Here is a 13,134-nt window from a genome sequence, read left to right on the forward strand (position 1 = left end):
TTTTTTTAATTGTTTCTTTGTCTAATTCATTTCATTTGTACTCTGATTTTAATTTCTACTTGTTTTCACATGTTTATTTTTTTCCACAAACCAAATTCAATTCTATTTTCTATTATGCCATGACTTTAGGTTTTTCTTAGGTTTCTCTTAGATACATTCTCTTAGATGTATCGGGAAACGAAGAACGAAGAACGAAGAGGACTGATGTATAGACTAAGTTAGTTTTAAGGTCACCATGTACGAATATCTGTGATCTGCCGAGCAATTATCCAATCTTTAGCTTCTTTTTGCTCGCTTGCTCGTATCTCAGTCCGGCCACCTCTGCTTGTTGCATAAGCAAGTGACCGGCCGTGGAGGTGGACCGAACGGTCGATCGCCGTCTCTTCTGGTGTGTCCGCTTCCAGAGAGAACATGCTGCGAACACAGGGGCAGGTGTTCGCATCGGTCCCTGTGGAAGCCCTGTGCCATAAGACCCTCTCTTCGTCATCCTTCGTGAGTCAGGTCCACGCTTTGCGTGGTTCCTGACGCGAAGTTGGGAGAAACGGGGCACTCTATATGAGTGGACGGCGTCGTGCATTTCCTCTTTAATCGGGCCCACTGAGGGGAAACGGGACCGACCTAGTAGGAACAACTCCACGGTTCGCGTCGCGTATTTCCCAATTTTGCCTAATTTTTCCGTAACGTAATTGCTCGGCAGAATTAAACGAGGAGATCGAAGGAACATTGATTCCTTCTATCTCTGCAGTTAGAATAAGTTAGTTTTAAGGCTGTGATCTGCCAAGCAATTATCCAATCTTTAGCTTAATTTTGCTCGCTTCGTCGTTCCTCGGTCCGGTCACCACTGCTTCTTGTACAAGCAAGTGGCCGGCCGTGTAAGTAGTCCGAACGGTTTATCGCCGTCTCTTCCGGTGTGTCCGCTTCCAGAGGGGGCATGTTGCGAGCACAGGAGCAGGCATTTTTGCCGGTCCCTGCGAAAGCCTCCAAAATAAGACCCTCTCGTCGTAAAGATGGAGAAACGGGGCACTCCTCTAGGGGAGTGGTAGGCGTCGTTCGTTTTCTCTGGAATCGGAACCACGGAGGGGAAACGGGATAGACCTAGTAGGACCAACTGCACGGTTCGTGTCGCGTCTTTCCCAATTTTGCCTAATTTTTCCATAATGTAATTGCTCGGCAGAACTAAACGAGGAGATGGAAGGAACATTGATTCCTTCCATCTCTTTGGTTTAGTATCTTCGTTTGTATCGCGTGCCGAGGGAGATCGATGGAACTTTGATTCCATCTATCTCTCTCCGGGTCTCCGCTCGCAGCAACCTCCACGTGGTGAGACCTGGTAATCGGTATTACTCGCGACGAACTTATAGTTCTAGGTCGCGGGTAAGACCGAGCTAATGGCTGCGAATTTAGAATAGCTTTTATCAACTTTGACGTATCGAATAAACAATTATTACTTTCTATGTTTTATAGCGTATGCATAGACTAGTTAGTTAATATACAAGGGTAAATCGTATACTGTAACACAGAAATATTTTTGTAGCGCATGAGAATGTATGATACTTAAAGCTTGATGATGAAAAGTATCAATATGACTGTAACTGAAAGAATTATGTATGTTACATTAAATAAACCAAACATTATCACTATTTTTTACAGTAAGTTTATATTTTGTCAGCTAGATTCTAATACACGGTGAAACAGCGCGTACCTCGCCATCTGGCGCTTCTCTGACAAACTATTTCTCGACAAACTTGGACATTTTGCCGCAGATGACGTCACTTTGCTTTTCGGATTATTTAAATTTTGAATTAAGAATTAAGTAACTTTTGGATTCGTGCTTCTGCACAAAGTTATGAAAGAAAAACTAATTCATTATGCCTAAATCATATCTGTAAAATATCATTATTCCTTCTTGCTTAAAAAAGATTTAGAATTCTTGACCCCGTCATCCTAGCAAGCTTTCTAAATACAACTATTAAAGCTTGGAGTGTAGCTTTAAATATATCAAATATTTAATAATTAAATATTAGGTAGGTAATTGTTAAATATTAGGCATTCAACAATTAAAATAGGTAGATTTTACTATTATCGTAAAAAAAAAATCAAATTCGAAAAATGCGCAAATAGATTTACGAATCCGGACAATTCCTATTGCATTTGAACGTAGAATCTCGCGCGATTACAATGGTATAAACTTCTTTCCCATAGACCTAAGGGACTTCTTTCCCTCGTTTCTTCGTTTGAGAGAATCTAAGTTTGATCAAGTTTTTGGACGTTCTAAACGACTCTGGTCGCTCCCTACCTTCGTTTCACTTCCTTGTAAGTAAAAATCTTCACGGTTTGAATAATTCCTTCGGAATTTCCGGTATCGCGCAATGTTCCTAGTTCCCTCGCAATATTTTTTTTCTTTCACGAAGCGTGTCGGTACATTCTTTGGCGTCCATAAATAATAGAACGTGATTAGAATTTGTTCATCTCGCGAAACCTTGTGTCGTATTCCGGTCGATTCGCCGGTATTGTTGTAGATTTTCCTTGAATTTTACAAAATGGATGCATACGATTCCGCATCCGCGAATAGTTACGGAGACCGTGCGCTTCCGCGATTACGAAGTTGGCACCGTGGAGACGTCCAATACCGCCTAATAGGAACTCGGAGTTCCTCAGAATCGATAAGACATTGTAATGCTATAAATGATCCATCCACCGCGTTGTTTCGTATTCCGTTCAGGCGCCTCGGGCTTCGTAAATTCAACGTGGCAAGTACGCGTTTTAAGTTCTCGTCCCTTCCACGTGAAATCTGAGACTTCTCGTCGACTTTACTACGTGAGATTTATACGTAGAGCTGGTCTCGCCATCTCCGATGATATCGTTGTTCCCTTAAAAATCCACCTAGGCTTTGGCTTCGATCTCCGACCGTGTCAACGAAGTTTCGGGACGTGAATCTATGCTACGCGAACTCTTTCAGCGATAATCGTACTGTACAGCCAATATTCTCTGTGACGATGAATGACGAGTAATATTTTTTTAAGGAATCGGATTTTCAAGGGTCCTACTTTAGAATCGTTGATACGTTCTACTAGCTCGCACTATTTCTATGGATTTTCGTCTTACATAGATATATTCTAATATTAAGTTCTTGTTGTGCCTTTTAATTTTGCCGTATTCGTGTTCTTCGTCTCTCTTTGAACTGACTTTATATTAAATACTTAACAGAAGTGTATTTGTAACTTTCACTCTTTATTGAGAAACATTCTTTTAAAGGGAAACACTCGAGTAAAACTTTGACATACGAGTGATTTTCAATTATTTATTTATAACATAAAATCTTGACGAAACTTCTCCTCACTTTCTGTATATATTCTTTGTCGTTCCAAGATATACATTTTTATTGTCTATAAATTTATCGACTTTCTGAGAAGTAATAAATGCTATTCTTCGCGGACCTTCTTATCGACAGAGTGCAGTCTAATATTTTTTTACGTTGACACAGAATAAAAATTCATAAGGAGCTTTTTTCGTAATAGAACTGCGCCTCGTACGAATCTAAATCCGGTTTAACAAATATAAAATTAATGATAATAAACGGTCCTGGAATTTCTCTCGAGTTTCCAGAGATCTTACACATCTTATATATCAAAAGTGACAAAAACTTTCATCGAAGTTTCACGTTATGAAAAAATGATCAAAAATTATTTTTATTTCAACGTTTTACTCGAGTCTCTAGCTTAACGCAGCTTAATTTAGTTTACAGCAGCAGTATGTACAAAGAGTAGCCATTTTTGTTGAGATTCCACGCTTTTAAAGAAATATATCTACCATATTTGAGTTGTCAGATAAATGAAAAGGATCGAGTAATATGTTTACTAAAACAACAAACGTGATTGACAAATCTATCGATAACATTATCGTTGTAATATACACATCTTACGTTAATAATTAGTACTACAATGGAACTCTTAACACGTTAAGCACCCATGCTTGTTTCGTCTTCCTTTTTGTTTAGCTCACGATACCCGATTTCTACTTGCAATAAAATATTGTAGTGGATTATAATACAGGAAGAGCAGCAGTTGATATATCTGATCGAATGACTGCCTATAATAATCCATTACGAAAATTTATAAAATGATAAAAAGAGACGTGACTTGAACGAAAAGTATACTCTAAGTCATCAATGACTGATGTGGTTCGACCGAAAAGTATAGTATTGATCACTGGTAACTGACATGGTGCTTAACGTATTAATAAAAACCAGCACAAGGAATCTGAATTAAACATAACACCTATCGTTGCAAAAATATTATAACAGTTCGATGAAAAATCTATGCATACGTATCCTTTCAGACAGTGTTGGGTACATTTTTATCTAGACAATGAATAACAAATATTAGGTTGTTTGGAAAGTCATTCCGTTTTTCTTGGTGAAAATGAAACACGATTTTTTTAGAGTGTATAACCATTTTATTCAATTATATATTCTCCATTTCGGAAAACGAAACGACTTTCCAAAGAACTCAATAATATTTTATTCGACAATCACGAGTTAATTGTTATGTATTAAACGTTTGTAAGAATAAAAGTTTATTCGAATCACGTAGATGAACGGATAAATACTTGTTGTATAAACGATGAAACACTATGGAATAAAATAGATACATATTTGCATCGAAGCACGTAAATGTTATACAGTTCCTTTTTCTTATAGAAACGTGATTTTTGTTATTCAAAGTCGTTCGAAGGACGTATCGTATATGGTACAATTTTATTTTTCTTCATTAATGAGCTACATCATTGCTTCGATGTTATTCCATATAAAGAAACGTCAATGACTTTAAAATTTCGTAAGAAATGACCTTGAGAAAAGTGTTTACTTGTTAGAACTCCGTTTACTTACTTGTGAATCTTCAAAGAAAAAGGAAAGACCTTGTATACATTACCATAAACATACACTGGCTCGTAAGTAATCATTGTTCAAGAATAATATTTATCTCATTTACATTATTCGAGTAAACTTTCATCTATATGAATTCATTACAAATGCACATAGTTCTACTTTGAAAAACACTGATCTAGATAAAGATACGTTCAAGCAATAATCAATTTTGCTTCCACATAGTATTAAATAAAATCAAAATTCGCTGGATGGAGTGTCGTACACCATTGGACTCTAAAAGATCCTCCATGTTGAAAAAGATTGATCTAGATAAAAATCTCTTCAAACAATATTCAATGTTGCTTCCACATAGTATTAAATAAAATCAAAATTCGCTGTACCTAGTATTGTACCCCATTGGACTCTATAAGGCCCCCCATTTTGAAAAAGATTGATCTAGATAAAAATTTCTTCAAACAATATTCAATGTTGCTTCCACATAGTATTAAATAAAATCAAAATTCGTTGGGTCGAGTGTCGTACACCATTGGACCCTAAAATTCCCCCATTTTGAAAGACACTGATCTAGATAAAGATACGTTCAAACAATAATCAATGTTGCTTCCACACAGTATTAGATAAAATCAAAATTCGCTATGTTGAGTATCGTATTCTTCGGAATCGGTATCTGGTAACTCGGCGCATGCGTAACAAATCTTACCAACGTCCCTCCAGCACTCTGCGCAGTGTACGAAGGGACAACCTGGGGTGGTGCATTGCCTATACGCTGGTCCCTTTCTAGGCTCCACGTCGCCACAAATCAAACACTTTTCTCTGGCAGAGGAGAAAATTCTCAGCCAACCGAACCGTTTCGGCCATTTCAGTCTCAGAGACAGCCAGAAATCAGCGTCGTGTTCCAAGCGACGCGTCCTCACCAAAGTCTCTACCCTGGCCTTCATGAACTTCGCGAAACCGATTCTCCGTCGCAGACTCTCGTTGTACAGATACAACACCCGTCTCTTCTCCCTACGTCGGTAAAAAAACGAGCATATGCCACGACGCGTCCTTTGCGTGTAAACGGACACGATGATCATCAGGAAAATGGCGAGAAAGGTCCCGTAGATCTGGAAAAGCACGTAATCCGGTAGTTTCGTCGGTTTTGGGAGACAAACTTTGTTCGAGGTGACGGTTTTTATGTGCTTCTTCACGTTGAACCCGTGTAACGCGTTTCTAATCAGCGATGCTATCACTCCTGTGCCACGGATCTCCAGCGATAGGTCGTGATGACCCGTCTGAAAGGACGATGCGTTTTAGTTGGAGGACGATTGAACATTTCTCGGGTGACTTTGACAATATGAGCAGAAATAAGAGAAAAACTAAATTTGATCGATTTTTAACTGAAAGCTGGTGTCAACTAAGAATTGTGTATTTTCTTTTTGTTTTAGGATTCATCGAACCGTAATCACTCGATACAAAATTTGTTACCGGTACATAAATAACACAAAATTTTTTATATTCAATGTTTTACACGCTTGATCAATGTATCTTTAATTTTTAATAATACACATTTAATAATACACATAATATTCTTTTAATAATACACAGTAATAATATTAAAGATTCTGTACTCTTCGAACCTCTAAATCTTAGTGGAATTAAATAAAGATAATCCCTACAAAAGTGTTAAGCAAACCTTACCTGAGTGTAGTCTATACGAGCTTGTGTTCTAATCACATCCAGAGTTTCGTAGAAGAGGTTGTCCAAAATGATGAAGATGGTCGACCCGATTATTTCGAGAAGCAACTTGACCACTTGGCTCATCGTGTGCATCCCTTCGACTTGACCAGGCCTCAGACTGTACGGATCGACGAACTTCTTCCTCTCGATCCTCTTCAGGGGCAACAATGTCACGCTACCCCGAGCTTTTCTCCTGGCGTCTATACGCCGGAAGTAAGGCGTCACGTAAAAGTTATCGTGCTCGATGTCGTCCAAGTACTTGTCGTGGTAGTTCTGAGCGTCGAGGATGATCTTCAGAAACACGAACGACAGACATCTCCTCAGAATGACCATTGCGGACTCGAAAAAGTGTTTTCGTACAGCGAATTCGTGCACCACGATTTTGGCCGCGTAAACAGTATCCTTGAGGTCCATGATCAAACCCGATCGTTTCAGTTTGTACTGCAGATGAGTGTCCTTTAGACCTTTGCTGAACTCGTTCCTGGCACCTTTGAAGAAGGATCGTCCCGTTGAACTTCAAACATACAGAATTACAGATTCGCGGATTGCAATTGATTAATTTTCGTTTGGTACGGTTTGTACGGGGTTTGGGAAGAAATTGAATCGTTGAATCACGAATGAATCATTAATTGAATCACGTACCCTTCAAGGCAGCGTAACCTTTCCCGATGCCTGTGTCGACTTTTCCATCGGGATTACAGATGCTCTCTCCGCCCAGAGCCTGGACCAGGTTACAGACGAAAGTCAACTTCATCGGCCAACAAAGAAGCCAGGCAACGACCACGGTTACTTTCTTGTAACATTTGTCGTAAGAGTTTCTGAACAAGTCCCTTTGCATTGCACGATAGACGAGAGTTGATTGATGTATTTTTAAATATTGTTTAGCTACTAACGATAAATTCGAAACGTGGAAGAGATTTTTAGGGGCGGAATAAGCACGTCAAATGAATCACGAGGAAACGAGTTTTGTTTCTTCGACATTTGGGAGGGAAAGAAGAAATTCTCTTCTTTTGAGAAGAAAAATTTTCTCCTTTTGAGAAGAGAAATTTTCTTCTCAGGAGAAGAAAATTGTATCGAGTATTATTGTAAATAAAGAATATTTTTGTATTTGGAGTGAGTCGATAAGTACTGTTATCGTAAATATCTCGTTATCTGATGATTCTATATTCTAAACTTATATAATATTTGCTTTCAAATATCGAAGAAATTTAATGATTGATAAATATCATTCGAATAAGATCTCCTAATTTCTTCGACCAACATAATACCTTTATTTGAATGCCAACCAATTTGTACGCGTGCAGTGTTGAATAAATATATCGTGGAATATATTACACTTTGTAAAACGCACCTACACCTGTCTGCACCTCGAGTGAGCTGTTCCTCGCATCGAGTTTCGATCTTTTTCATATAGTTCGCTTCGTAGACGTCAGCCTCCGATTTGGCTTCTTTGAGTTTCTTCTCGTGCTTCTCCTTAATTTCCTTGCTTCTTTTCGTGTCGTCCTGCAATTCGTCCAGATAATCGTTTTCCTCTCTTAAACGCATCATCTCTTCTTCTCCTTCCATTTCTTCAACGATAGGGCTCATCAAATCCCTTACAGAGGACAGAGTATCCTTTACCTCTTCCCCACTTGTTTTCATAGCAAGAACAGCCTGATAGTAAACAAGAGTACTAATGTTACAAGAGAATGAAATTTTTTTTAATATAGTAACATGTCTGCATATTATTCGCTATTCCTCTCGTTGAGAATTTATTCTATTTTATAAAATGGAAAAATAACTTCGAACAGAAAGTTTAAAGTTACTTTGTTATAAATTTCAAACAATCGATAAACTCGTCACACACATTTTAAATATACCCTGTGTGCAACGTATGTATAATTTTTAATGTTTTCTGTATCAATGAATTAATGATCGATATGATTATTATAATAGTATCATTATCGTAGTACTCAAATTCTCATCGAGCTGCCATTGGTATACCTTATTGATTACACAATACTTAGCCGATTCGAAAATCTGGGACACTTCGAACTTTCACTCTATTCAAAATACTCAGTTTCTCGGATTAATAAAGAAATAAATTATGAAGTACCGATTACTCTTAATTGGTCAATATTTCTTAAACGTTTCCAAAAAATGATAATATATGCAATTTGTCCCCGAGATTCAGAACTACTTTTGTAAGTCGATTGTTATATAATTCGAGAATGACCAATAAGGTATCGTTACTGTGTCTCGTATGCAAACACAGTGACAGCACATAATATTTTCAGAAGGAAGAAAAAATTGATTAAAACATCTAATTTACTGTTCGTCAACACTTCCATGTTACACAAATCACTTCAGTTTATTTTCTGGATAAGATCAGTAGGTTGACACTTTCAATATGCCGGTTTCTGTTTGAAGCAATAATGACATACTAAAGAAACACAGTCATAGCAGATACGTATTCAATATATTGCAACCTTGTTTTGGCGCGACACCGCTACGTAAAACGTTTTTCAAACAGACGTCTAATAAACAAACGAACATTCGAAAAAACGTACAATCGCCCGAGGGATATTGACTCACTTAGACCGAAGTGATTTATAGAATATGATGAAAGAGTTTACAAACGCTTGTTGAGGTCACATACGAGGAATTGAGTGTCGATATTAAACAGTTAAGAGTTGCGTAAATCGGAGATTAATTGTAAATTTCACTTTCACAGATCGAATGTATCCTTAATAATTATAATTAAATTGTCTTGCTTTCGTTTCTGGATTATTTCACTTCGTTACGAATAATCGTCATGAAAAACAAATCGACGAGAAATTAACACTAATACAGCTATAATGCGTGCTATTTGCGAAAGATACCTGTTGAAAGGGTTTGAACATCAAGTCGAATCGTGTTTTGGTAAGATTGTACGTCAGCTGGGAAGTACAAGCGAACGTTTTCACTACTTCTTTTGCGTTAAATACCATATTAAACAGCGGTCCAGCGATTATGTAACCAAGAACTAGTGCCCTTAACATACTGCGACCTGAACGGCCGAAGAACGATGAAATCGATAAAAGGCTAATGCACCTCACCTGTTGCATAAAAAGTCACACAGTAAACATCCTTTCACTTCGTTTCTCGCATTTTACAAATAAATGTAAAGAAATTGTGTAGCCACGACATTAAGGAGGATATCTCGAGAAGTATGTGAAATTTGTCGAGTAAATAGAGCTATGATTCAGAGTCGTGTCACGGACAAGTGAGTGTCTGTACGTAAATTGGGTAAAAAAAAAATTGTACAATGTTAAAGAAAATTTCATGTATAAATTCTCGTGAAAAAATATTATAATTGTTCGTCGTGTAGATATAGGGTAAAAAATATGTTACGAGATACTTAACAATATTTGATAATTTTTAAAGTTAATAGTTTGTTATATACACTTCTTAAAATAATTACGATTGTTTCTAAGGTATTATAATTTTTTTTCTAATATACAGCTGCTTAGACGACGTGTCATAAAAATTTAGTCTTTCTATTCTTTTGCCTCGTAGTTTTGCAAACTGCAGCTGATCATACTAGATTTTTTTCTTACGAGGATTCGTTACAAAAAGAAACATCTGAAAATATGAAACAAAATTCATCCGAGTTTGTACCAAAATTGTACCAGAAGTCTTAACCGCAATTAGCAGAAGCACGAGAAGAAGGATAGAAAATAATTTGAAAATTCCGGAAGTCTCTTGCGTGATTTGTTGCGATAAAAGCAATCCTAAATGTGTCATCGTCATCGTAAAATGCTCAATGTATAAAAGACCATCGTGTTAATAACCTCTTGGTCATTTATTAAAATGTTCAGTCTCAGAGAGGGCCCTCCTCGGAACGAGTATTCTAAAATTAAACAATTATGTTAATTTTAGAACTTTTAAATGCCTGAGAGGTCATTGACAAGGACAAATTTGTATTTAATGGTACTCACTGTATTTCGCTGCTTATATTAAAACAGAATTTTTAGATCAAATACGTTTAAGGATCGCTTATAAAGTACGTAATTAGATTCGACTCGGTTTGCATAATCTTTGACAATAAATTCAAGGTGAATCAACTAATAAAGTACACGTACGAAAGATTTTTCGTATCGTTAAATTAACATCGAGATATTGAATCGTGAAACGGGTTACGTGACTCACCTTTATAATATAACTCTCGAGTTAAGGAGAATCTTTCAAAGCAATTAATTCTGAAATAAGTACACACCGCGTGGTTATCAACACGTTCACTGTCTAGCAGAATTTATCGATTCCTTTGAAAGATCGATAGATTGCTTCATGCACCATTCGAAGCGACTTTCGTAGTATTTCTAACAAAACATTGATTCTATACGCTAGTGAAAGTTTACCCAACGTATAAAAATAAAATCATTACCCGTAATGAAGTATACGATTCTGAAAGCAGCTATTCATTTGTATCGATAGCATCCTTAATCAATCGTAATTATATTATACATTACGAATCACATTTACGCGATTTAGTTCCCATCTATAAGCGAGTTACTTCAATTCAACCACAATTATAACATTGTAACGTTTACGAAGAAAACGAGTTAAATCATCAAGTAAAACGCGTCATATTGACAGTCCTCAAGAAACAACTGTAATCAGAGCTATTTTACTTCGTTAATTATTCGTCTAATTATTTTCAATGTTTAATAGTTTAGCTTCCGACTACTATACAGCTTGCGATATTTCTAATACTATAAAAATATAATTACCAAGAAAAGAGTGTAGAGTTCAAGATGCATTGGACGACAAAGAGATAAATTGAATTTTTAACGTTACGTATTCGTTTACAGTCACAAAGACACATTATGATGAATTTTGTAGATGGCTCGGAATCTATTAAAATTAGGTACCTGAATCGACGCAGCGCATCCAATCGACATCATGATGACGATGATGATAGCGAGACTGAAACTGGTGTACTGATCGAACTGGAGGTCAACGATGATAAATTCGTACAAAAGGACAGCCAAGAGAAAGCCCATGATAAATCCACCAAGGGCACGCGCCTTTTTATGGCTGCCTATCGGATCGTAGCAAATGTGAAACAAGGTTGGGAAATTCCTCGAATAACACTTGAAGAAACTTTTTTTTAACATCTCGACCCTCCGGCCGATGCTGGTCACGTTCTCCATCTTTTCGATTTCTTACGAGGTCGTTAAACTTCAACCCAATACAAGAAATTCAGGAAAATCCTGGTGACATCGTCTTGTTGGTTAAAAATAGACTCGTTACGTATTTTTAATTTACACGATCGTCTTTGTACCGGTTTTGATCGTAAGTTGGTACGAAATTGGACTTAATCGAGAATCTGTGATAATAGAAAATTGAGAAATGTACAGAATTTCTTTTCAAAATTCTACGTGTATCGAGAGTGAACATTGACTCGATGTCAACTCGATCTGACAAATGACTTGCTTGTGTCTTCTTTTGTTTTTCGTCAACGATTTACGATTACCATTATCGTAGGCAGCCATTTTGCAATATCGGGATTAGAGACATTTAGAGACGCTATCTATTGAGTATTGTAGTAATTTATAGAACCATCAATTTTTAATCCACGAAACCTTATTTATTTTTGCCTGACCTATCAATTTACATCTGGTATGCTATAGATTGTTCATACTCATCGAACCGTAGAAATTGAGTTGGGTTTAGTTTGAATAAGCTCTCATCGCGAACCAGCGAGGGTTCAGATTACTTAACAAATTATAGGATCGTACGAAACTGTCCACAAGCAATGATTGTCATGGTGATGTAGAGAGATGATCTTCTTCTAGATTGCTTACAAGTCTGTCGGAGTTATTTTCCTCCACGTCGTTACCAATAAAGCGAGAAGCTATTAACAAACTATCAGATAACATGACACGACTCTGGGGGATGGTCCTGTGAAGTAAAAAAAGCATACTGACAAGTTGTAAGTTCGAGAAGCACGAATGTAATTATCTCTTAGGTAATGCCTATCCGATAATAAGTATCTTTTAATCATTGAGATACATGATCCGCATAGATAGTCTTGATAGAGGAATCGTCCTCTGTTTCTCGTGTCTTATTTATTAACAAATCCTTCCATTGAGGAGGACAGTTCACGGATATCCCTTGTCGAAAGAGAATAATTATTTGTAATTGTTTCTATCGCACTGTATCACATTCTCAAGGACGGTATTTTACATAATTCAGCGGTAAACGAAAGGTGTAACTTATAATCAGAGTATAGTAATCTACTCAGCTGATTCTTCTTCTTCGTGTGGTATTCGTGACTGGTCAGTTTTTGTAAAAAAAAATTTATAAGTCTGAAAAAGAAGACGAGAGAAATTTTCCATGTCAAATTTAATACATTGTCCACGTTGTTTGATTCCACGTGGATCACTTTTCTCGAGTATAGTAATCTACTCAGGTGATTTCTCTTCTCTTTGTGTCATTCGATCAGTTATTGTAACAAAAAATTAACAAATCTGAAAAAGAAGACGAGAGAAGTTTTCCATGTAAAA

At 36.9% G+C, this 13,134-nt stretch overlaps 1 protein-coding gene across 1 annotated transcript; it reads right to left on the reverse strand.

Moving 5' to 3' along the window:
* Nucleotides 1–5,155: 5,155 nt before the first annotated feature.
* LOC143145881 (protein sneaky) lies at nucleotides 5,156–12,116 on the reverse strand. Its single transcript, XM_076309660.1, has 6 exons — nucleotides 11,497–12,116; nucleotides 9,466–9,681; nucleotides 7,956–8,257; nucleotides 7,247–7,434; nucleotides 6,566–7,092; nucleotides 5,156–6,159 (listed from the first exon to the last, which is right to left on the reverse strand). The coding sequence occupies exons 1-6, from the start codon at nucleotides 11,776–11,778 to the stop codon at nucleotides 5,512–5,514; spliced, it is 2,163 nt and encodes a 720-aa protein (XP_076165775.1). The 5' UTR covers nucleotides 11,779–12,116; the 3' UTR covers nucleotides 5,156–5,511.
* Between the last annotated feature and the right edge of the window lie 1,018 nt (nucleotides 12,117–13,134).

Source organism: Ptiloglossa arizonensis, chromosome 4, assembly GCF_051014685.1.
Source record: "Ptiloglossa arizonensis isolate GNS036 chromosome 4, iyPtiAriz1_principal, whole genome shotgun sequence".
In the NCBI taxonomy this organism is placed as follows: domain Eukaryota; kingdom Metazoa; phylum Arthropoda; class Insecta; order Hymenoptera; family Colletidae; genus Ptiloglossa; species Ptiloglossa arizonensis.